This window comes from Gobius niger (genome assembly GCF_951799975.1).
Source record: "Gobius niger genome assembly, chromosome: 8".
NCBI classification, from domain to species: domain Eukaryota; kingdom Metazoa; phylum Chordata; class Actinopteri; order Gobiiformes; family Gobiidae; genus Gobius; species Gobius niger.
In genome coordinates, this window is record NC_136859.1 from 37,675,914 (window position 1) to 37,700,897 (window position 24,984).

Here is a 24,984-nt window from a genome sequence, read left to right on the forward strand (position 1 = left end):
CCCGTCCACGGACCGCGCTTCACCTATAACCGCCTCAGCAGGAGCCTCCACAATAGCATCACACGTTTCCGAGCTCGGGGGCCCTCAAATTAGAAATGGAAATGTCACAATAGATCGGTCCAGCGGGGGGCCGAGGTACACAAATCAATAGTGTGCGGGCTCCGGCTCCAACGCGCTCTTGCCTTTTTTTAGCCCCGAATGTCAGGCCGATCAGCGCCCGATCGCACTCGTTATCTCCACATCGACCCAGCGAGACGGCGGCTCTTTAGAACAGGAGCAGTTAAAACAATTACAAACTCTATTTTCCAGAGCAAATGTTGTTTTTCTACGGCCCAGCAGAGAGAGGATAAAACGTGCGTGAAGAGAACGTTATTTTTTTTGTCGCTTTTTTATCGTGTTCTTGTCTCGTTGTTATTTTGATGCTTTATTTTCAAGCTTTTAGATTTGGGTAAGGCCAAACTGGAGAAAATGTGGTCGGTTCAGGTGGGGGTTTACGAGGTTGAAACAGCTGCTCAGCAAAGGGGAGGAAGAGGAGTGGTTTCGGGATGTGGGAGGGGCTTACAGTCGAATTCTAAAAACACAAATACAAGTGTGTTTTTTGTTTTGTTTAGAATTTTTTTACCCGGTTTCTCATCTCTAGGTCATTACGCACATTTCTTCTTGTTGCCGTCTGTTGAAAGTATTTTTCGTCCCGTTCCAAATGTACATCGATTTGTGTTGGTTTTACTTCTGTTTAAAATGTTGAACCCGAGTTGCTAATGACACTTTGTTCCTTAAGTTTATGTGGCAAAAACAACAGATGGCTCACATTTGTCTGCACTCATAAAAGGAACAGGCCACTGATATGTGTTCTTACCTGAGCTTAGACGAGTTGATACGTACCTGTCTGGTCTTTGTGCGTGCCCTCAGTCACGCAAAACGACCAAAGATGTTGTTGCCATTTGGCCTCTCCCAATGTATTCCTATGGCTCCAAACGGGGGTGAAGTTGGAAGCGACCGAGCTCTTCCACGAGCACAAAGACCAGACATGTACGGATCAACTCGTCTAAGCTCAGGTAAGAACATATCACAGTATGGAAAAACGGTGGCCTGTTCCTTTAAGGCTGATACTTTGCAAAAACTACTGACTTCCTTGTTTACAAAATGTATTTATAACGCACTTTAAAAACTTTAAACTTAACAACTCCTGATGACACCAGGCCAAGAGGATCTCAGGTCTACAACTTTTACAAACTTCAGCAGCTCGTGTCCTGACGAAGACCAGGAGGCGGGACCACATTACACCGGTTTTAGAATCGCTGCATTGGCCCCGTGTGTTTCAGGATCGATTTTAAAGTTCTTTTAATGGTTTTTAAATGTCTTAATGGTCTTGGTCCTTCTTATCTTTCTGAACGGCTTTTACCTTAGGAACCTTTACGGCCCCTTCGCTCCTCCGGCAGGGGTCTCCTAGTTATTCCTGAGAGTGCAGAGAGAAGTTTTTAAGAGCAGCTCAAGACCCACCTTTTTAGTTTAGTCTTTAACAGACTAATCTATTTATTTAATCCTAATATATAAAATATATATATATGGGAGGTTGTGCCAGGCGCATTGTTTTAAATATAAATAAAAAGGGGGACTATATTGTGAGGCGTAATGATACGAGGAGTAAAACATCCGCGCAGTAACTCCTAAAGGTTATTGACGGAAGTGAGCGGGGGAAGTCTTTAGGAGTTACTGCGCGGACGTTTTGCTCCTCGTATCATTACGCCTCACAATATAGTCCCCCTTTTTATTTGCTTATAAAATCGACATGCTACATTTCTGTGTAAATATACTTCGCATGAAAACACTTCACGTAACTTTATTTAAATAGGGAACACGTGGAAGAGCTTGGTAGCTTCTATCGTGAGCTTTTTTGGAGCTATATGACATGTGGGAGAGGCTGCGTATGTGCTCCGTTTGCGTGACAGAGCGCACGGACAAAGACCAGACGGGGATATATTAACACGTCTAAAGTGAGGTAAGAACATATCACAGTATGTAAAAACGGTGGCCTATTCCTTTAAGTTACAGTATATGAACAAAGTATCAAGGCTAGGGCGTCCCAAAGTACTTTTAAAAGCTAGAATAAAGCGTAACATTTGTGTAGACCTCTCATTTTGTTTCCCTCCTCACTAAGTCCCCGCTCCACTGACTGCAGAAGTGTCTGTTGGCAAAGGCGGACTCTTGTTCTTGGCAGGCCTTGTCCGGTCCATTCATAGAAAAGCGCAGGTCTTTGGGCTGCGGTGAAAAAGCCTCGATTCCATTTTCACCTGCCGTAGGTGCTCCCGCGCCGGCGCTCACTCGAGGAAGCGCCTGGCCTCGTTTTACACCTCCGCTCTCTCGCGCTCCCTGCGTTCCCCGCTAAGTTATGCTAATGGTAGGCATCTGCGCCGGAGACAAAGGAATACTCTCCTCTTCTGCCCGAGGACGCCGGCTCCGGAGGCCCATTCAGAGGGTGAAGTCGTCCAGAGGAGATGTTTGGTTAGAAGATGAGTTGTAATACTAGTTGTAAAATAGTTTATCCTTGGGTTGCACAACAATATGACTACGAATCACAAGAAGTTACAATATGTTGCAAAACCCCCTCAGGTTTTCCATCTGTCTTTTACAAACGCACACATAAACAAGATCCAAACTCCAAGGTAAATAACTGTACCAAAATCCCCCAAAAAGTAATACCATGAATCTAAACCTGGGCCTATCCTTTATTTAGATTTTGTCGCCATACATTCTTCTCATATTCACGTGAGCAAAGGTTTCATATATCTTATGTATTGATGCCTAATTTTATTGTGGCTGGTTCACTTCATTGGACTGAATGATATGGGACAAGCGTGAGGACGTTGGATGTTTTGGAAGCGTGGTTACAACAGCCTCAGTCCTCCCTGGTGTAAAAGTGAAGACTTTTCGGGAAAGCAAATATAATACCTCAGCCTCGTGGACAGAACGTAAATCAGGATTTTCATTCTTGTAAACGATCTTTGCTGTGGTCAGTAGTTAGCACAGAGCTGATTATAGCCTGGGATGCTTTTCTTAACGCAGTACTAAGTAACTCATGCCCCTAGAGGCCATAAGCGTCACTGCGGGTGTCGTAGCAAGTTGCGATTTTTTAACTTATTAATTTTCCGTGAGAGTAAATACTACGCTGACAGAAAAGACAAAAGTTGATTTTGATTCTGTGTGTGAGCGTAGAGTAAAGGGTAGGGGGTGTAGGTGTGTGTCTGTATTGTGATAACTGTATTTATTGGGAGGGTTTGACGGGCGATAATGTTTTTAACGTCTTTTTTTTTAAATGTCAAAGCACTTTGCGAAGCACCTGTGTATGAAAAGCGCTCTATAAATAAAGATTGATAAAGATTGAGAGGGATATTGTTCATCCAATTACACAATGGAGATATTTTTTTCACTCAAACCTTTCAGTGGTGCTAGCCCGCAGTTAGCGTTGCCCGTTAGCCTGCTAGCTTCTTCTTCGTGATTCCATTACTGTGTATTGGTGACTCCTACCCGGAGGCAGGAAAGTTGCAATTGTGTTTTTCTGGCCAGAGACACCGGGGGAGATGAAAGACCCCCAATCACCCCATTCACACTTGTATTACCCCCAGAGGGACTACAGAAAGGATTTATTACAAGTTACTTAGTTCTGCTTTAATGTTTCTTTGAATGGGACTTTTACCTCCGGAGTTCTATATGGAGGCTGACAAAGTGTCCCTGTGCAAAAATACTGTTTAGTGGGTTTAATATCATTTATAATATTTATTTGGTACTTCTGAGTGCCCATGAATGCACCTTACGGTCACGTGACCATGTATGCACGATTGGTCGCTCAGCCAATTGCAGTCCTTGTTGTGCTGCAACTAACATTTTCTCAACTCGCACTCATGTGGCGTCTGTTGTCATGCAGTGACATCACCTGCATACCCTCTAAACTACAGGGTTCTCATATTTCACACGTAAGAAGGCATATTGTGCTGTCTACATACCTGACCATTCAAATTGTGCTTACGATTGTTAGCACATCAATCCAATGTGATGTTTTTAGATTCAGGGCCATTTGTCCAATGACTTTTAAAGCCCGTGTTATTGTACTGAAATCTCTCCCGTGTCATTCATCGCCTCTTCCCCTCTCCGCCCTGCCCCTCGAGCGCCATTGCCAGCGGGCCCTCAGTCCATCTGGGACAGGTGCCGGCTGGGACGTCCCCCCCCCACACACACCCACGGACCCTGGCCCCTCGCGCCATCTGTCCCTGCCTCGGTGCCTCTTCTCTGGGCGAGCGGTTGCGGCGCCGGGGTTGTGCCAGGGACGCGGCCGATTCAGATGGTCAGCAGTCTCCGCCCACCCGCCGCCCGCCCCATCGGCCTGCCCACCCACCCGTGCCCCCGCCCAGCGCCGCTGAAGGACAACGGGACGGGCGCGGTGACCTCTGCGTACGGGTGGCCCGCGGGAGAGTCAGAGTCTCATCTGGATCTGGACGGTTCACAGGTTCGTCGGTGGAATCGGCTTATTTTAGGAGCTGCAAAATGTCATTGTGAAATAAGTGACATTTGGCTTCAATTTAAGAGTCTAGTTTCAATCTGACCATGGGGAAAGATATTGTTTGGAAGGTTTTCTCTCATCAGAAAACGCACAAAACAATTGATCCTGGAGCGTCGTAGAGACCACCGTGGTCCAAAGTAAAGGCGCCAGGCTGGTTCACCACAGGGTCAAACATGTCGGAATGTCATCTAGTCTTTCTGCATGAAAAGTCGCATAATGCACCTTTAAATTAAGATAAACAGTTGTCTTTAAAGTCAATTAAAAAATGTTCCATCTAGTTTTGAGTGCGGTGACTTATTTTATCTTAATTTAAAGGGGTTAGATCCAAGTTGGCCATTTTACACTCACTACTGCCACCTCAGGTCTTATGTGTAACTGCAGCTTCTATATTAAGCTCGTGCATGACGGCACTTGTGCAGGATTTTAGAGGCAGTTGTGGTGAACAGGTCTGAGCTCATTCTACACATTAGGACATGGAGGAACATGTAGGGGGAGGAAAATACATAATTTTAACATTGTTTAGTGTAAATATCTCAAATCAAGGACAAAAGTATTTATTTCAAGAAAGCTTTACTTATTTCAGGATTACTTTTGGCAGTGAGTGGGACGGCCCGGCCTATTGTGCATGTTTTGCTTTGGAAACCTGAGCACCCAGAGGAAACCCCGCCGGACACAGCGCTGAAGATAAGATTAGAAAGAGACTGGTGTCAACACAAAGGTAAGGCATTAAAGGCATCGAGGAGAATAAAAAGAGGATCAGACTTTATTTGACACTACCCTTGACACATTGTACCAAACTAAATGTAAAGTGCTCTGTAACAACATGTAATAATTAGTACCTATGGGTTAGATAAACAATGGAATAACTTGTATAGGTACTTTGTAGGTACATAAGGTAATAGGACATGAGACCCTCAGGGTTAGGGCTTAAAGGGACTATACTGAGTTTAAAAATATTAAAACTATCCTCTAAAATCCTGCTCTGTCACTCAAAAAGGTGTTAATTCGGGTCTGAAGTGCCGTCATGCACGAGCTTAATATAGAAGCTGCAGTTACACGTATGGCCTGAGGTGGCAGTAGTGAGTATAAAATGGCGAACTTGCATCTAGCCCCTTTAAAGGAACAGGCCACTGTTTTTCCATACTGAGATATGTTCTTACCTGAGCTTAGACGAGTTGATGCGTACCTGTCTGGTCTTTGTGCGTGCGCTCACACAAAACGACCAAAGATGTTGTTAGCATTTAGCCTCTCCCAATGTATTCCTATGGCTCCAAACAGGGGTGAAGTTAGAAGCGACTGAGCTCTTCCACAGGCACACACAAAGACCAGACAGGTACGGATCAACTCGTCTAAGCTCAGGTAAGATCATATCTCAGTATGGAGAAACGGTGGCCTGTTCCTTTAACCAAGCACATGTTCCCCAGTCCGGCATTACCCAAATCTAAAAGCTTCTTGACTGGAGAGTTTAATCGGTGTAATCCCTCATTTGAAAACTGGTTCAAACCTGCTGTAGGCTTGTTTTATCTGTAGTAGAAGTATTTTTGGATCCGCGTGACCACATTTGTTCTACACTATTGTAAAACCGTCCATAAAAGGCGACATTCTTCCGCAGTCCTTAACTGGGCGTGGCCTCGGCGCTCAGAGCCTGCTTCTCGGCGCGGTGGACCCGAGTCTCGGCGAGTCTTTGGCTGAGCGGACCGACATGTGCTGCCTCTCGGAGCCCGCTGCGATCCACTCACTGCAATGATGTCGGCGCCTTGGCACCTTGGCACCTCCTCCTCCTCCTCCTGAAGAGCGCCGTGCCAAACCCCCACCGCCCCCCCGCCGGCTCACCGCCACACACGCCCAGGTACGAGACCGCCACCAGGAAGTGCCATGAGGATCTGAGATTACAGCTTTAAACTCGGCAATATTACACACGCAGGTCACTTTAAATATACACGTCAATATGAAATGGAGGCGACGGATAAATGAGGAAACCTGTCCATTTATGTCTTCATCTAAATAAGACATTTTCTGCGTAAAAAGGGCCAAAAGTGACAATATTTTCAGCGACGAAACATAGATATTTGGATCGAGCCAGGTTTAAATTGATGCTTTTATTTTGTTGATGTATTATTTCTAAAGATTCAGAGGGATTTTGGATCTTGGAGCTTGAAAACAAAGTGAAAAGAAAGCCTTGTTTTATGGGGTTCAAAGTTCAATCGAGAAGTCGGCACAATACTTCATTATGCACTTTTTTATTTCCCTCCTTAGTATATTTGCCCTTCCCTTTGTAAAGCTTAAAGGGGCTAGATGCAAGTTAGCCATTTTATACTCACTGCTGCCACCTCAGGTCATACGTGTAACTGCAGCTTCTATATTAAGCTCGTGCATGACGGTATTTCAGACCTGAAGTAACAGCTTTCTGAGTGACAGTGCAGGATTTTAGAGGCAGTTGTGGTGAACAGGTCTGAGCTCATTCTACACATTAGGACATTGTTGAAACATGTAGGGGAGGAAATAACATTTTAAACTCTGTATAGTCCCTTTAAGGTTCAGGATTGCTTTATTGTCCCCATAGGGAAGTGTGTCCTCTGAAATTTGAGGAAATTTGACCCATCTCCCCAGCCCCCCCGGCGGGTCACGGGCCACATATAATAGAGAACAATAAACTGTGCCCAGCCTGACTGTAGCTTCATTAATAACAACGGCTCACACTTGTATTGCACTTTACAAGCCTGTGTCACAAGTTCCTTAAAGTACTACATAGTCGTCATTATTCATTCACTCCACACTCGGTGGTGGTAAGCTGCTATTGAAGCCACAGCCGCCCTGGGGCAGACTGTCCATTTACCTCGCGGCACGTGTGGAACTCTTTCCTTTATTTTAAATTTAATGCCCCCTAGTGGGAAGAATGAGCATTCTGGTTATTCTTTAAAAAATCATAACTCCACACAGGAATAGGATAGAGACTTACATACTCTACTCTACTCTACTCTACTCTACTCTACTCTACTCTACTCTACTCTACTCTACTCTACTCTACTCTACTCTACTCTACTCTACTCTACTCTACTCTACTCTACTCTACTCTACTCTACTTTACTCTAGCGTAATACAAGTGGAAGACATGTTTATTATTATGATGATGATTATGATTGCATCAGATTTCTTGTACGTTTCCCGCTGTGTCCTCACATTTCTCCTCATTCCTCCGTTTGTAAATCCCAACAAATGAAATATGGACATTTCTCTGTAAACTCCAAACGAATCACCTCATCGTCTATTTCTGTTCAACCAAAAACAAGCGGCAGGCTCAGGTCGCGGAGGACCAGGAGAGTTTTCCATTTCAAAACAGCCACAGACGGGTTAAAAATATCACTAAAAACACTCTCCCGCGCTATTTTAACTCATGCAAATACAGTCACGGCCCAGGAATATCAGCGTCGCAGAGAACACGGAGAACGCAGAGAACACGGAGAACGCAGGGAACGCAGAGAACGCAGAGAACGCGGAGAACGCAGAGAACGCGGAGAACGCAGAGAACGCGGAAAACGCAGAGAACGCAGAGGCCACGAGTCTGAGAGAGGAGGAGCCACTCCAAACCTGAGCTTCAGATCAGAGACTTTCAATTAGTTTGAATATATGAAGTCATTCAGGAGCAGGAACGTTTGGGCCAAGGCTTGAGAAGGAAAAAACTGTGTTTTCTTTTCTTATTTTAGGTGCAAAAACACATACAGTTTCAGCAAAATTCAGCTTCTGTTTTTTATCGAACTGTATAAGTAATGAGATGTTTTTGTCTTGCCAATGTTTCAACTTACAGACTCAAATCAAGGATGTATTTATAAAACATGAGTTTAGATCAGTTCATTTTTATAGGGACTGATTTGGACTTATTTCAAGTGCAAAACATTGGTGATTTTTCTACTTATATTAGGCTCAAATATTCTTCATTCCAGTCATTTTGAATGTATCTGGATATGGGTTTTTACAGTGTGGCTCTCATTGCACAACAAACCTCAAAATCAGCAGAAATGGCACCTTTAATTTTATTTTTTAAAGCTATTTATGTAAGTTACGATTGTGCTGATCAGGTGAATTACAAAACAAAATGGACAGTGTAAAAGTCACTAAAGGCCATGGTTACAGTTACTCTGCTCACTCACTACGTACTTACATTTTGTAGAGGGAGATTCATGCTGTTAAATCAAGAATGTATAAATCTCAGTTTACTAGAAGTAATATATTTCCGCTTATTTTAAGTGCAGTATTTCCCATTGTTTAACAGACTTTGTGAGGCGGTGGAGATGGAGGCGGCACAGCTCGTCGGTCCCTGGTTCAACTCCCAGACGGACAGGGTTTTTCTGTGTGGAGCATGTTCTGTTTCCCATACCACTAAAAACATGTACAATAGGCCAGGATGAATGATGTGTGAGTGAATGGGGGGGTCGGAGGATATGGACTAAATTTCATATCTCGAGATATCTCGATATCGACACCATACAATACGACTATGGGTTAAGTGAAAACCAAGTGTTTTTCAGGAAAGTAAAAACATCATAATAAAGAGTGCCGTTTTATTGAATCTATATCGTTTGTAAGTTGCTTTTTTCAATTTTAATGTTTAAATAACGATAACGATATATCGTTGCTTGTTCGATATTAACATCATGAATGTTCATATCTCGATGTCGATACGATAACGATATATCTTTCACACATCTAGTCAGAGGGTCCGTTGTCGCAGATGTGTGCAGCCACACTTTAGTGGGTCTGCCCCAAAGGGCGGCCGTGGCCACAGACGTACGTCCAAACATGTAACTAATGATACTGCAGGTCACTGAGAGGGTCTGGGGGTCAAAGCAGATCAGCAGTCCCGTCTTCAGATGACTGTCTTAGTGTCTCTTTATGGCCCGGGGGCCGGAGGATCAACGCCTGACGGAGGGGGTGATGGACCTCGGAGGTCAGTGACTTGAGGCCCCCATAGCCACTAAATACCGGTCACACACTCACACTCACGCGTGTCACTGCTGTACTCACGGTTTTCGTTCTGGAAGTCCGGGACAAACTGCTCGTCATTGTCGGAAAGTTGAGCTGCACAGAAGAGACACAGAGTCAGGAGGTGGTGACGGTGATGGCGATGGTGACGGCCACGGCAACAGTGACGGCAACAGTGACGGCCACGGTGACGGTGACGGCCACGGACGAGCGTGGAAGTGACTCTCACCGAGACTCAGAGCTTTGGGAGCGCTCTGAGTGAAGACACGGCAGCTGTTCATCCAGCACTCTGACTTTGCTTCAACACTTTCACTTCTTCTTTCCATTATATTTCCATTTTTATTTCTATAATTATTTTGTTCAATTCACGTAGCTTTAGTTGAGTTTATTGGAGCATTTGAGCCGTATACATTCTACTCAAAAGGAGTGGGCTGAAGCAAGAAGCTTATGGGCGACGACCCCCAAACTCAATACAAACATGTATTTCACAATGGTCCAAAAGAAACAAAACAGCAACAAGAAACAACAGCAGAAAAAAGATTATATATGCACTATAAGCTTTTAAAAATCAATTTCAATTTCAGATGATCTTGTAACAATAACGTCTTGACAACCAAACAAAAAAGAATCACGGGGTCTTTTAGGAAGAGTAACTCCGAGCTCTCCTTCCTTTGTCCCACAATGAGTGAAAGTGCATTGTTTTAACGGCAGAGTAAAAAGCAGCAGCATCGGAAAACGAAGCAGCAGCATCGGAAAACGAAGCAGCAGCATCGGAAAACGAAGCAGCAGCATCGGAATACGAAGCAGCAGCATCGGAAAACGAAGCAGCAGTATCGGAAAACGAAGCAGCAGCATCGGAAAACGAAGCAGCAGCATCGGAAAACGAAGCAGCAGTATCGGAAAACGAAGCAGCAGCATCGGAAAACGAAGCAGCAGCATCGGAAAACGAAGCAGCAGCATCGGAAAACGAAGCAGCAGCATCGGAAAACGAAGCAGCAGCATCGGAAACGAAGCAGCAGCATCGGAAAACGAAGCAGCAGCATCGGAAAACGAAGGCAAATATTTAAGAGAAACATGGAGCGAAAAAAGACCTAAACCTCCGCGGCGAGGTGAGACGATAAAACAAGGAGAAATATACCTGAATTTAACTTACTCTGACTAGTCTCCTGGCCTGATTTATTTTTGCATTTTGAAGATTAATAAAAGCAAGGCAGAAAATATGAAATGAAGGAGAGAAAGTGATGCCTTTAAACCCGTTTTTTTCCTTTACACCTGCTGAGAAATCGGAGTTGATTGATCTTTTTTCACTCCCTTTACGCTTTACTTTTCACATTCCCTATTCTGAACAAAAAGCCATCATGAGTTCAAATGACTCAAATGAAGTATATTTGCCCTCGATTTGAGGAGTTCCACTGGCAGCTTTTTTTTTTTTACATACTTCTTCAAGTCCAGGGCAAACACACTTACTACAGGAAATTTTTACCTATTTCTTAGTGACTTTTTTTTACTGCACATGTTCAATAGATACACTGGTAAAAAAAGATCTTGCTTAAAACAAGATAAATTAACTTAAAATAAACAATTGAAATGAGACAAAAAGTCAAATGCGAGAATACACCTTCTCCTTGTTCCATTCGCGATAAGATATGAAAGTCCAAATCCGCACACGTTTGTAATTAAGCACTTTTAAGTCACTTTTTTAAGACAAGACCGCATTTTTTCCAGTGTAGCTTCCATTCACTGCAAACAAATATGTGCTGATAAATTTAAATGTCTCAAATCAAAGGCCTTACACCTGACGTTTTGCTGTCTCTCTTTGTAAAGTAGCATTCCTTTTGCCCGTTAAAGTATGTTTTAATAATAGTACACTACAAAAAGTATATATCAAGCGTGCGTTTAAATAATTGAAAGTATTAATCTCGTTTTGAGCGTTTTTTTTTTCAAGATGACTTTGCTTATCGGAGGACATTTCTCACGGGTCATCTTACACGCTATAAGAGAGTAAAACTCCCAGAGAAATGATCCTGAAATGAAGATCAAATTGAAACGAGTCAGAAACATCTCAGAACAAGTGAACTCATCCAGGTCAAATCCCCAACTAAGTCTTAACCAGTCAAAACAACTCAAGTCTAAATTGTTTTGCTCAACTTAAGACATTTGAGCAAATGCAGATATTCATTTTTTGGAGTGTAATTTATGGAAAAATAAACCTGATGCCTGAAATTTTAATTGGATTGTAGTTCGCTGATTGTTGTGTATGGTCAAATATGTGACTAACATTTTGACTAAAAAGGTTTTTAAATTTGAAGCAATTTCCACTTGATTGGAATCATTTTGACCCACCATGCAGAAATACTTGTTCCACTGGCAGATTTGTAATAATAATAATAATAATAATAATAATAATAATAATAATAATAAAAATAATAATAATAATACGCTTATTTCAAGAGAATGTTCCTTATTCCTGGCCGACTTTTTGCCGAGTCCATTCTTAGCGCTGTGACTCAGTGTTCCTCAGACTCCGCTCTCTCGGCGGCGGCGGCGGCGGCGGCTCCAGCGCCACAGAAGCGCCCGTGCTTTTTCAGCGCGGCGTGTAATTGGCAGGGATCCACCTGCGGTCCCGGGGCCCGATCACCTGCTCGATCTAATGCTGAAATAATGAAGCCGCGTCCGTTACAAACATCATCTGACATGTATTTGAGCGGGTCATTAGCGAGTCTATTTTTACACGCTTCAGCAGCAGCGGCGGAGGAGGAGGGGGGGGGGACGGGGGGGGTGCGAGGGGGGGTGGGAGCGCCGTCGGGGGAGCGGGATGAGCCGCGACACGCTCCGGCTCGGGGAATGTAAGAGGAAAATAAATAAATAAATAAAATGCGAGTGGGTTTTTCATATTTGACACTTTGATATGATGCGTTCTCGCCCCAAAGTGTGAATTAAAGAGAGTAAACAATTAACAGATCGGGCGAGCGAGAGCCACTATTTTCCAACACTTTTAAACAGGTGGAGACGGCTGACACGGAGCAGCTCATTTACTCTACACAGCGGAAACCTATTCACTCATTGTTTTTAGACCATTCTGGAAATGTATTATTTGATGTTGGTTTATTTTATTTTTTTGTGGTTAAGTGATCGGTTTCACAAATATTTAAATTTTGGGATCAGTATTTAGATTGTGTTTTATAAAACATATATTTTGAAAGCATTACTGGTTGATTTCCGGCACTTTAACCCTGTTTTTTTAGGATGAGCCCAGTGACCAAACAAAACATTCCTTCCTTAATGTTGGAACCTAATCCAAAAGATTTTTTTTTTTTAATTTTAAAAAAATGATGTTTTAATAACAGTGACCAGTATTAGTTGACTTTGCATTTTAGATATTTTTAGATTAAAATATATATATATGTTTATGTTTTAATAAGTGTCCAGTTTTAGTTGACTTTACATTTGAGATATTTTTAGAATTTAAAAAAATAATAAAAATGTTTATGTTTTAATAAGTGACCAGTATTAGTTGACTTTACATTCTAGTTTTTTTTTTTATCTTTTTAGATTTTAATTTATGGTTTATTTAGTCAAATTCTGACTTCCGCACAAGCACATTTAGTTTTGGTGGATGTTATCAAAACTGAAGATATTTAGTACATTTTCCATGGTTAATTTTGTAAAATGAACATTTGCGTTTAGGCAAAATGTTCAGAATTCTCAGCGTTTTTGTCCTATTTTTTGGTACTCCATTATTTACAGAACGATTACAGGTATTTTCTTTGGAGAATAAGTTCCCCGTCCCCTCATGACCTAACTCTGCTCTGCGACCACAGTAAACGTGACTGATTGTTGTTTTGTCTTCCCGCAGGTACACTCCGCTTTATCACACGCTGGGACAAACTCCAGTCTGAGCCCAAAGAGGGAGCGGGACGCGAAACGGCGGCAGCTCCTGCGGCGTACGATGGATGAGTCACGGGAACGAGCCCTGAGCCGCCGCCAAGACCACGCCACCCAAGCCTCTGCCGCCCCCCAACCAAACCACGGGGCTGGGACCGGGCTGGGACCGGGCTGGGACCGGGCTGGGACCGGGCTGGGACCGGGCTGGGACTGGGCTGGGACCGGGCTGGGACCGGGACCGGGCTGGGACCGGGCTGGGACCGGGCTGGGAACGGGCTGGGACCGGGACCGGGCTGGGACCGGGCTGGGACCGGGCTGGGAACGGGCTGGGACCGGGCTGGGACCGGGCTGGGACCGGGACCGGGCTGGGACCGGGCTGGGACCGGGCTGGGAACGGGCTGGGACCGGGCTGGGACCGGGCTGGGAACGGGCTGGGACCGGGCTGGGACCGGGCTGGGACCGGGCTGGGACCGGGCCGCTCCGTTCAGTCACCGGCTACGACAACCACAAGCAAGGGAGGGAGGCCACTCTTCTTTTTTCTTTTGTACAATTCAGCAGAAAATCCATATTATAAGTACTGTGTGAAGACAAAAATCTATGACTGAGCAAGCGTTATTTCATCTGCTTTACTCAAGATGTACAGTAGAATAAGCATGAAGCAAAAATAATCATCTTTTTCATCTTATTTCAAGCACTTTTCCATAATCATTGCATTTAATGTGGTCAACAACTCTAAAAAGAACAATGTTGATTTGAGTAGATTCAACTTAAATTTTCTAATTATCTAACAATTGATTATTGCACTGATATATATATATATATATATGTGTGTAATGAATCTCCCTTTTCTTCTAAGGAGTAAGTTCTTGTCTCGTCATTTTTTTTTTAGTGGGCGAGTCAGAATTACTCAAATGAATGTGTTGAGCGGATTTATCATGCATGGTCCTTTGCACATCCGTAAGAATACATGTATTTGTAACAGCTGGAGAAACATGTTCACATTATGAAGGGTTAGGGTTATGTGACAAAATCTGGCCTGGTGATAAAAGTGACAGAGAAAGCGGACGTTTTGGCGGAAATTCGGTCATAATTCCAAAGCCCTGGTTCAATTACCTGTTCCATAAATCTGTGAAAGGGACGAGCTGCTCCCGGTGTAACGGACAGGAAGTCGTTGATTAGATCGACAATGTTGAAGCTCTCTGTTAAAGTGTCATTTTTAACACGCCGACTTCGCCTCCCGCTCGCCGCTCTCACTTTGCAAATGAAATATTAAGGAGCGCCACGGCGGCTTTGTCTGCGCTCCCGGATCAGTGAGTGACGGAGGCGCAGCGGGGAAAAGTGGAAAAGTCAATCTACAAAAATGAACATCACCCATATATTTAGAATTTATGAGTAAATCTGTGTTTTATTCATTTTGTTTTAGGAAGGTGGTTATTTCTAAACTTCAGTGTGCAGTCATGTTCAGTAAAGATACATTTTTGAGTAAAGTGGACAAGTACTGTCGTATTTAAATTGGACGAGAGACAGTTGTCAGAAAATGTAGTCGTCATTTATGAAAACAAAACATCTTTTCAACAAACCGTGTGGTCTGACACTTCTGAGGCAGGCGCTTCACCTTCAGAAGAACTTCTTAAATTTAATTTTAGGCCACGTTACAACGACCAGAACAACTTCTGTTAAAATAATACAAAATAAAATAAGCGAACACTGTAAAAATGATGCCTTGATTTGTTAAAATGACTGGAAATAAGAATATTTTTGAAATCCTGACTCGCCAAGTAAAACATCAGTCTGTGCAATGCAAACATTTTGTTGATATTAATATCAAATTAGATTTGTTGCTTTTCAACTTGAATTTTATAAGTGCAATAAGATGTTTTTCTTATTTCAAAGGCAAAAATACTTTTTCCGTTTGGAGATCATTTTACTGCATTTTTAGATTAGGTTTGAAAATATTCTATATGGAGAAACTGAGTCCTGGTGACTGGTTTAGCGCGTCTCATACACTGCAAAAACTCATCTGAAAATAAGTGACATTCTGCTGAAATAGGAATATTTGACCTTGGTTTGAATAGATCACTAACTTTATCTGCCAGTGGATTAAGTCTGTATGCACTCAAAACAAGAAAAGAATAGAGCTATTACAAGATTAAAGGATTGATTGGTACTTAAAAAATAGATTTAAAATCTATAAAATTTATGAACAAATATGAACAAAAATCTTATTTCATTAGCAGGTCGAGTCAGAGTCACTCACTCTAAGGTTAAATATTATTATATATTAGAATTTATCAAGATATCATGTTTGCAGTGCAGGCCTCAAAATTGCGTTTTTTTAAAACTAAAAAATTCATCTAAAATGTCTGAACCTTTTGAACACATGTGTGCTCAAAGGCTTTGTCTGAAACACTGTGACCAGTCACGTTATAAGAATCAGGGCTGTTTTAACTATGACTGACTAACAACAGATGAATCAATTAAGCTGAACAAACTATTGCAGGTAAGCTGAACTCATTTAGGAAAGACTCAAAGAGGGAAAGATCACTGACCGAAGGTTCGGTGCTGCAGACACGCCGGGAAGAGCACGCTCGCACTTAAGTCCTGAAGCATCACGTCTGACGGAGACCGCGACCTGCAACTCTGGCCATCAGCCACCGAAACAAGTCAGAAAGTTCAGGAGCTGCTTCCAGGAAAAAAAAAAAGAATGATGATAATAAAAAATAAAATAAATGACTTCTTATTTGAAAGTTAGAGAAAAAGGTGAAAGGATAGATCCATGCTTCCTGATTATTATTATTTTGACTTGAAACAGAGAGCGGCGTGGTGCGGCTGGAGCGCGGAGAGGTGTGCGCCGAGAGGGAGGAGCGCCAGTGACTGATGGTGCGGGAGAGAGAGAGAGAGAGAGAGGAAGAGGAGGAGGAGGAGGAGGAGGAGGGGGAGGGGGAGGCGGCGCTCGGAGCCTCTCCTGCTAATGCGCGCTGACACTCGGAGGGTAGAGCCTTCTCCAGACCCCCCCACACTCTGTAATGTATGCGCGGCGCTCATCCACGCGCGGGCTTCTAATTGGACGGCCGCGCACAGCCTATGGGGCGAGGAGCTCCACCGTGCGCCGCCGCTTCTGCAAAAGCCTCCACCTGCACTGCCAGGCTGGTGCAGGTCCTGGAGTCTGGAGGGAGAGCAGAGAGAGAGGGAAGGAGAGGGGTGTTTAAAAACGCTCCGGGAGAAGCTTCACAGGGAAAGGAGCGAGCGTCATGGCCGCCGGATCAGAGGGAGGTCAGAAGTCGCGGGGAAGGCCTCGTTTGGCAGAGTGCGTGGAGGTATTTTTAGGATGGGAGATGCTAAAGAGGAGGCTGACTGTTGGCAGTGTCTGCTCACATAAAAAAAAGAAAAGAAATAGTCTTGCACAGTTTGAAATGACAGCACATTATCACATCAACATTAGCTCTGATATTCGTCTGGGAGGGTTTGGAGAGATCTACAGCTACTTTTGCAAATCAACAAATCATTAAATATGTACGAATTTGACTTCTTGACAAAGGCTTGTTGGAGCCGATACGGGAGGAAGAAACCAGCAGTATGTTTCAGAAGATCAGAATATGAAACAGGCCAGCACAATAAAGGGGAAAAAACAAAAAAACAAAAACAGAACAGAAGAATCTGGCTCAGTTCAAAGACTAGTGGAAAGCTCAGAGTCAGTGTCATACAATAACAATACCATATGAGTTCACATTATGCCTCCATGAAGCACAGGGGAAACCCATGTATAAAAGGGTGAAACACATCCTCTCTACAGTGCAATTTGCTGGTTAAATTATCCAACAAATCAAAAAAAGAAGTCCAGTTGAAAAGATTCATTTTTCTGAAGCATTCAAGTACGATGCCACTGACTTTTCCAAGATGCTTTTTCTGTAATCCAGTTGAGAGGAATACACTTCCTTGTGCAGGTATTGTGTGAAGTTGCCTCCCTTATTATTTTCCAGTGACACTCCGAGCAACATGGTCAGTGGCTTCACATTTTAAAATATGCCAAAAATACTGCACTTTTCTGCAGGACTGAGCAATGAGTAAGAGCAGCAAATATTTATTACTGGAAAACATTGTTAGTGTTTGTAAGTCTGTAGCTCTGTGACTCAGTATTGATCAAAGTGCTTCTTGATGTAAATGTTACACCAGATTACTGATTTCCCCCTCAAGAGAAACAGGCCACTGTTTTTACACACTGAGATATGTTCCTACCTGAGCTTAGACGAGTTCATGTGTAGCTCTCTGGTCTTCACGTGGCACACATATCTCAGTATGGAAAAATGCTGGCCTATTCCTTTAAAAAGTAACTTGGAACATTACTGATTACTTGATTTTAAAAGTAACCAAGTTAGATTACAAGTTACTTTATGAGTTACTTTCAGCAGCGGCGATGACAGCAGGATCACTCATTACACAGGTTTGTCTTCATGATGGAAACGTGTTACGTCAAGAAGAAAGAAATATATGTTTTTAAAAAGGTCAATGATTTAGATAAGTAACTATAATCTGATAACTGGTTTGGAAATACAGTAGATTAGAAATACTAGATTACCAGAGGTGGGTAGAGTGGCCAAAATATTTACTAAAGTAAGAGAAACACTACTTTAAAATAATTTTACTCAAGTAGATGTATAAAGTAGTGGCCCAAATAATTACTATAAAGTCAGAGTAAAAAAAAGGTAGTAGTTTGAGTACTCATGTAGTGACATAAAGTATGAGAAACAAAACATAAATTATATTTTTTAAAGAAAATCCCATAAAAACACATGAAAATAAAGCATTATGAAGAATGAAGTAACAAAACAAGAAATACATCTTTTTTTCAATCAAAGATTTACTCACAGTGGCATAAATTCAATATTTTTCCCCTCAAGAGTGCAGATACTTCATTTTAATATTACTAAAGTAAAAAGTACTGCTTGCAAATGTACATTTACTTCTAAAGGCTAATTAAGTACATGTACTTGAGTAACTGAGTACTACTCACCTCTGCTCGTTACATGTTTTTTAAAGTGGTGACGTCACAGCTCTACTTCCGGGTGCGAGAAACTACAAAAAACTCTTTAAAACCACAATCAATATTTGTGAAACTCCACAGAGAGTTACTGATACTTATTTATCAGGCCCATGAGCCAAACCTGCTGAACCTACTGCTGTAAAAGTCATATTTAGCAAAATCGCTACATCCGGGTTAGCGGAGATAAATGCTAACGGTGCAGCTACGCTAACCCCGGACGTAGCGACTTTAGTAAATATTACTGTTTTAGCAGTAGGTGCTGCATTTGTGGCTCATGAGTCTGAGGAATAAGTAGGTTCAGTAACTCTCTGTGGAGTTTCACAAATATTGATGGTTGTTTTTATCTTTTTTCTTGCATATTTGCCGCTCTGCCAGGACCCGGAAGCAGAAGTCGTCGCGTCACACTGAACAAACGTATAGAAGGAAGCGGTCAGATTAGAGTAACTGATATCACTGTCCACCGGGGATTTGGATTCAAACAAATCGGCACCAACGGCACAACATGGATTCTCGTGTTCGTGATCCAGCTTGGAGGTGAGGGCAATTATCCAATAGAAGTAAAAGATGTTGAAACCTTGACTTTTCAAAATGCATTTGTTCTTCAGAAGTGCATTTAAGACATGTTTAAGCACTTTTTGGCAGAATAATTCTTGTGAAAAAGAAAATACAAACTTTCATTTTTCAGCAAATGGCAAACTAATAAATCAGTGGTGCTGTAGTGAAGCAGTTTGAGTGTGTAGATATGGTTTGTAAACGTTCAAAATAAGCACAAATCGATCTATCATTGGTTGAATCTTTCTGTATCTCACATCGAACCCTCCTCAGACCTTTGCCCCGGGCCCCGCCTCACTGGTTCACGGCCCTGTGCCTGATGCCCGTGTGGGCCTAATAACAAGTCAATTTGTGCGGGAGGCTCTAATTGGGATTCTGTAGTTAGCCGCGCAGGTGGACGCCAGACCAATTGAATTTTGCTAAATGTTTAGGATCCGTGAAATGAACTCCTTCGCTGCTTTGCCTCGAGTGTCCAGCGCCGTTGGGGGGGGGGGGGGGGGGGGACTTAATGAATTTTCTTCCCTTTGTCATTTGCCGGCCTCTCTGAGCAGGCTGTCCACTCATGCGGCGTCTGAACACAAAGAGCCATCGCGCTGAGAGACGTCTGGACGAGCGAGAGGAGTCTGTGGCAAAGGGAAAAGAAGTGCAACGGTCACTGGTCGTCCTAATAACATGGGTCGCTAATGCAGATGTTACATTCCATATTAGACTATTAGGAGTTCTCTTGCAATGTTAAGATTAAAGGTTTTGATAAAACATTACAATTGATAGTGTACTATTCCTAACATGCTAACGAATGATTAGCTTACAGATCAAACATGTCCCAGTGTAACCATCATTACCACGGTCATGTCAATGCGGAAAAGCGTTGGTTGAAATATATCGTGAAGAGGACACACTATATTAGCTGCTGATTGGGTCAAGCGCGCCTCATTTTAGCCAATCACAGCTCGTCTCAATATGTAGCTAAACAACAAAGCGCTAAAGGATTCAATATTTAGCTTTGAGAAATGTTACTTGTGTTTGTAAGTTTGTAAGCTTCACCACCCAGGTTTAAATCTACGCTTTTATTTTATTCATATATTAGCTACAAATATTATTTAAGAGCGGGTTTTGGAATAAGCTCGTCATAATAAAACAATAATCTGTAAATGCAAATGTTGACTTTTTTGGGTTCAAAGTTAAAGAGACTAGATGCAAGTTGGTCATTTTTATACTCGCTCTTCCACGGGCACAAAGACCAGACAGGTACGGATCAACTCGTCTACGCTCAGGGGCAAAATCTGGCCCTGAGGCGCAGAACCTCGGGCTCCTAAGGTGATTCAGAGAAATACTGTCAGAGGTCACATTAAAGCAGGACTAAGTAACTCATGCCCCTAGAGGCCATAAGCGCCACTGCAGCTGTCGTAGCATGTTGCAGTTTTTTACTCATGAATTGTCCGTGAGAGTAATACTACGCTGACAGAAAAGAGGAGGAAAAAGGAGAGAGGGATGTTGTGCCACAATGGAGATCATTTTTTTCACTCAAACTTGGCTGTAAACGCTGCTAAAGTGGCGTAAATATACACTTCCAGATATCAAGTTGGTACTTTTGCTGTTGATTACCGACATATCTATGAGCATAACAGTAGCCAAAATTACCCATGTTTCAGCAACAAAATCTACATAATGGATCGATCCAGGTTTGTATATATATATATATATATATATATATATATATATATATATATTTGTTACAAAGATCAGTTTTGAGATTTTGCCTGAACCAAATGTGATACAGAGCTTTAAAATGAGCCCTCCGTCTTAAAGGAACAGGACATATTTTTTCCATACTGAGATACTGAGATATGTAACCTGAGCTTAGACGAGTTGATGTGTACCTGTCTGGTCTTTGTGTGCGCGCTCAGCCACGCAAAAAGACCAAAGATGTTGTTAACATTTGGCCTCTCCCAGCATATTCCTATGGCTCCAAACGGGGGTGAAGTTTTGAAGTGACCACGCTCTTCCACGAGCACAAAGACCAGACAGGTACGGATCAACTCGTCTAAGCTCAGGTAAGAACATATCTCAGTGTGGAAGAACTGTGGCCTGTTCCTCTGACTGAGCACAGTTGTTTTTTAAAGTTAATTTTTCATTGAAGATTATATCGTTCATCTCTGTTGCTGAACGTCTTCTGAATATTTGAAGGAAGATGATTATGTTTGACTTTATACATTATCAGGATCAATTTGATCCAAATTTGATCCAACTCTAAAAGCTTCTTGAGTGGAGACAGACCATAGGCCAGCGTAACGCCTCGTTTCAAAGACCTACAAAGCTGATCAAAGATTTTCCTCGTGTTTAGGCGGTTAAAATGAGTCCTCCCACAACTGAATAAATGAGCCCTATGCCTCTAATAAAGCGCCCCCTGCTGTCACAGTTCAACACGGACACATTTTACTCAAGTACATGTACTCAAGTACATGTACTCAAGTACATGTACTTGAGTAATGTAACAAGTCCATGTACTTGAGTAATGTAACAAGTCCATGTACTTGAGTAATGTAACAAGTACATGTACTTGAGTAATGCTTTGAAGAAATGGTACTTCTCAGAGTAGTTTTATCATATGGTACTTTATACGTCTACTGTTTCACACACTCAGAAGTATCTGTTTCTTACTTTCTGTTTCTTCCACTGTGAGTAAATATGTAAGCAGCAAATACTTCATTTTGATAAAACAGATGTGGCTCATCTCCTGCTTTTGTACGTTTACTTGAGTCACTACTTATAACTTTCAGAGTTCATTTGGTCAGACACTAGACATCCTCATGTCAGACCAAGTCGTGGCCATCCCGCCTTTGCTCTGCCCAGCAGGGAAGGTGAGAGTGACTGAGTGAGTGAGTGAGTGAGTGAGTGAGTGAGTGAGTGAGTGAGTGAGTGAGTGAGTGAGTGATCGCCTCACTTCCGTCAGTCTACCCCAGGGCAGCTGTGGCTACAATAATATCTTACCAGCACCGAGTATGGAGTGAACAAATAGTGCGATGTAAAGCATCTTTGAGTGTCCAGAAAGGCGCTATATAAAACCAATGCATTATTATTATAAATGAACTGTTATACAAGTAACACAAGTAGACACGACGGACGTTACTCGTGTCGTTACTTGTACTTGAGTAAAATGATCACAAAGTAACATTGCTCTGACTTGAGTAAATATATTGGCTGCTCTACACGCCTCTGTTGTTGAGTGTGAGGAAAGAGAGGAGAACGAGAACTGTAGTGCCAGGATATCTCACAGTAAGGAAATGACCGTAATTGGATTACAGCGTCATCTGGGTCACCTTTCGTGCTACACGTGGATACCAAACATACCAAATATGAGCAGAAGGACAAAAGCTCGCTGTACAGACCGTGAAAGCGGGGCTACTACAAGAACATAACATTACATCCGCTTTAAGTTCCATAGTTACTCAAGTGTCCTCAAAGCTTTTTCCCATAATCAAACTGTGGCTCTTGCGTTTAAAGGGTCCATAGTGATCAAACAACTATTCTCAAGTGTTCCTAACATCACAATTTTCAAGTACTTTCAGGAAACATGGATCAGTGCTACCTCTCCTTTGAGACCCATCCCAGAAATGAGTTCCTAATACAACACACACGCAAAGGTCTCTGTTGTTCCACAAATGTCTGCCAACACTTGGTACAAGACAAAAATGGGTACATCCCCTTTAAGACACTCACGGACGTCAAAAGGTCACGGCTCTATAGTCTCATAGACACCTGTCCGATGTGTGGAGAAGACGGCATGTTTCCCAGCGCCCCCTCCCATCTGCCCACACGCGTCCCGTGAAGAAGAGGCCACTTCCTGTGTGTTTCCTGTGGGACTTTTCCAGCTGAACATTTTTAAGTGATGTTTACATTAGTCCTGACATTAGGGCGGCCCAGGACCAACAGCTCAGCCCCATTAGAGAGCAGCCTGAGGAGACAGGGATGTCGTGAGCCGCCCCGACCTCCACCCCCCTGGTCCCGCCTGTGCTGAGGGATGTGAAGTGAAGGCTTTGTCAGGGCGAGCGCCTGCACTTCAGGAGTCGGGTCCAGGTCAAGTGAAGCTTTCCTGACGTGTGACGTGAGACAAACAGCCGCCCACGACCGAGGAACAAGACGTCCCCACAACAACAGGGGTCAGTGGGAAAGGCATGTTCTGTGAAGCTGGGGGTGAAGCATGTTGTCCCTGTGTTGGGTTCCTCTGGGTTCCTCTGGGCCCTGCCTGAGTTATCACCGTGTGCAAGTCTGAAGTTGGGAAGTCAAATCTCTGAGCTGCAGCTAAGGCGAGACACTGTAACATTTTTCTTGCTTGGCGATGTAGAGTTTTGGCATCTTACTTTTAATGTCAAAGCAAAACATAGACTGAACTCTCTCTTTACGACGCTGATTGTGTGACGTGCTCCGCCACAGGGCTGGATGATGTGGCACCAAAACGGATCACCATTGTTTTTCCTCATATTGATCGATCTCTATTCTATCTGGAGTCCATCTGAATCTGTCCTCTGTATAAACACTACGGACTTAACATCAACAGCTCGTACGTCATATTCAGAAACTCCGGTGTGACCAGCTCCTCCTCTGCACTGGCTTCACATGGGGATTTAGTCAAATGAGCATTAAGAGAAGCAAGCGGCTCCTGCTCCTCGGAAAGAAGTATTTCAGCTTTATAGTTTCCGTCTTATTGTGAAAACCATTTTACAAGAGCTTTTTTAAATGCTTTGTATGATTGGAAGAAGAAGCATGCACATTATATACAGCCTGTTTTCATTTATTTGGAATCAATAAGAGAATTGATAAAGAACCGGAGAAATGATCAATAGCATTGGTATCGATAACAACGCATCAGTTCCCACCCCTATACTTGTGCATTAGTGATAGGGCTTTGCTTAATGTATAGCATATGCAATATATCCTCACAGAGCGCGTGACAACACACTGTGTTCTAAATCATTAAATTGTATTTAAGTGTCAAAAAGGTAAAAAAAAAAAGGTTTTCAATGAAACTCATGGATGGTTTTGTGTCTCAGGGCTTTTTGAATCACTGACATCAATCTCAGACGCCTGTGATGATTAGTTGTCAGGTGAGCCCAGTTAATTATTAAGCAGACCACCATTTTCAAGCAATATGGGAAAGAAAAAGGATCCCTCTGCTGATGAAAAGTGTGAAATAGTTGAATGCCTTGGAGTAGGTATGAAAACCTTCAATATTTCATGACAGATTAAGTAAGGGATAATGTATAGAACGCTGGTCATTATGGGGAAAATAAGCACCGGGAGGGCGAACCGGACCCGGTGTGAAGCGGAGGGGTCCGGTTCGCCCTGAAGGTGTGTTTACGATGTAGAAAAGAAATGTACTCCACTGCAAGTCAATACATTTATTACAAGTACTGTAAAAACATGCACACACACTGTGAGGCCGAAACCTCCAGCTTCTACTGGCGGAAGCCCGGGCCCCGTGTGCGGCGCCGCTCACATGACATCGATTTACACACAAAGTATCAAAAACAATCACAAAAACAAAGTCCATCCGTGGGGTTGTCACTGCACAGGCTGAACACAGCTTTCAGCGCCGCGTTCCAAAGAGAAGCACGAGAGCGGCAAAGAATCGACATCCATACAAAAATACAAGAGAGTGTTGGCACTTCAGATTCTCAAACAGTCAGGACCACGTTACTGTCAGAAAGCAGACCATGCAGGGGGAGGGGGCGGAGCTTCAGGCCAGTGTTCACACCGTTAGTTCTCAGCTTTAATCAACACAAAATAATGACTTCTGTTTATGCTCAACCTCTTAACCCCCGCATTTTCTCCAGTTCAGCTTTGTCCCAATCTAAAAGCTTCTGGACTGAAGCTTATAGCCTATAGGCCAGAGGAACGCCTCATTTGAAAGCTAAGACCTACAAAACTGATGGTAATTCAGTTGTCGCTGGGTTTTTGTCACATTGTTGAA

The 24,984-nt window shown here is 42.9% G+C and overlaps 1 protein-coding gene across 1 annotated transcript in view; it reads right to left on the minus strand.

Moving 5' to 3' along the window:
• The window catches only part of etv1 (ETS variant transcription factor 1), a 40,772-nt gene extending 24,654 nt beyond the window's left edge, over positions 1 to 16,118 (minus strand). The window contains exons 1-2 of the mRNA XM_079562258.1: positions 15,970 to 16,118; positions 9,578 to 9,631 (exon numbers count right to left, since the gene is read on the minus strand). Of these exons, the coding sequence (XP_079418384.1) occupies positions 9,578 to 9,631; positions 15,970 to 16,030 (115 nt within the window). The 5' untranslated portion in view covers positions 16,031 to 16,118. The remainder of the gene's footprint in view (positions 1 to 9,577; positions 9,632 to 15,969) is intronic.
• Between the last annotated feature and the right edge of the window lie 8,866 nt (positions 16,119 to 24,984).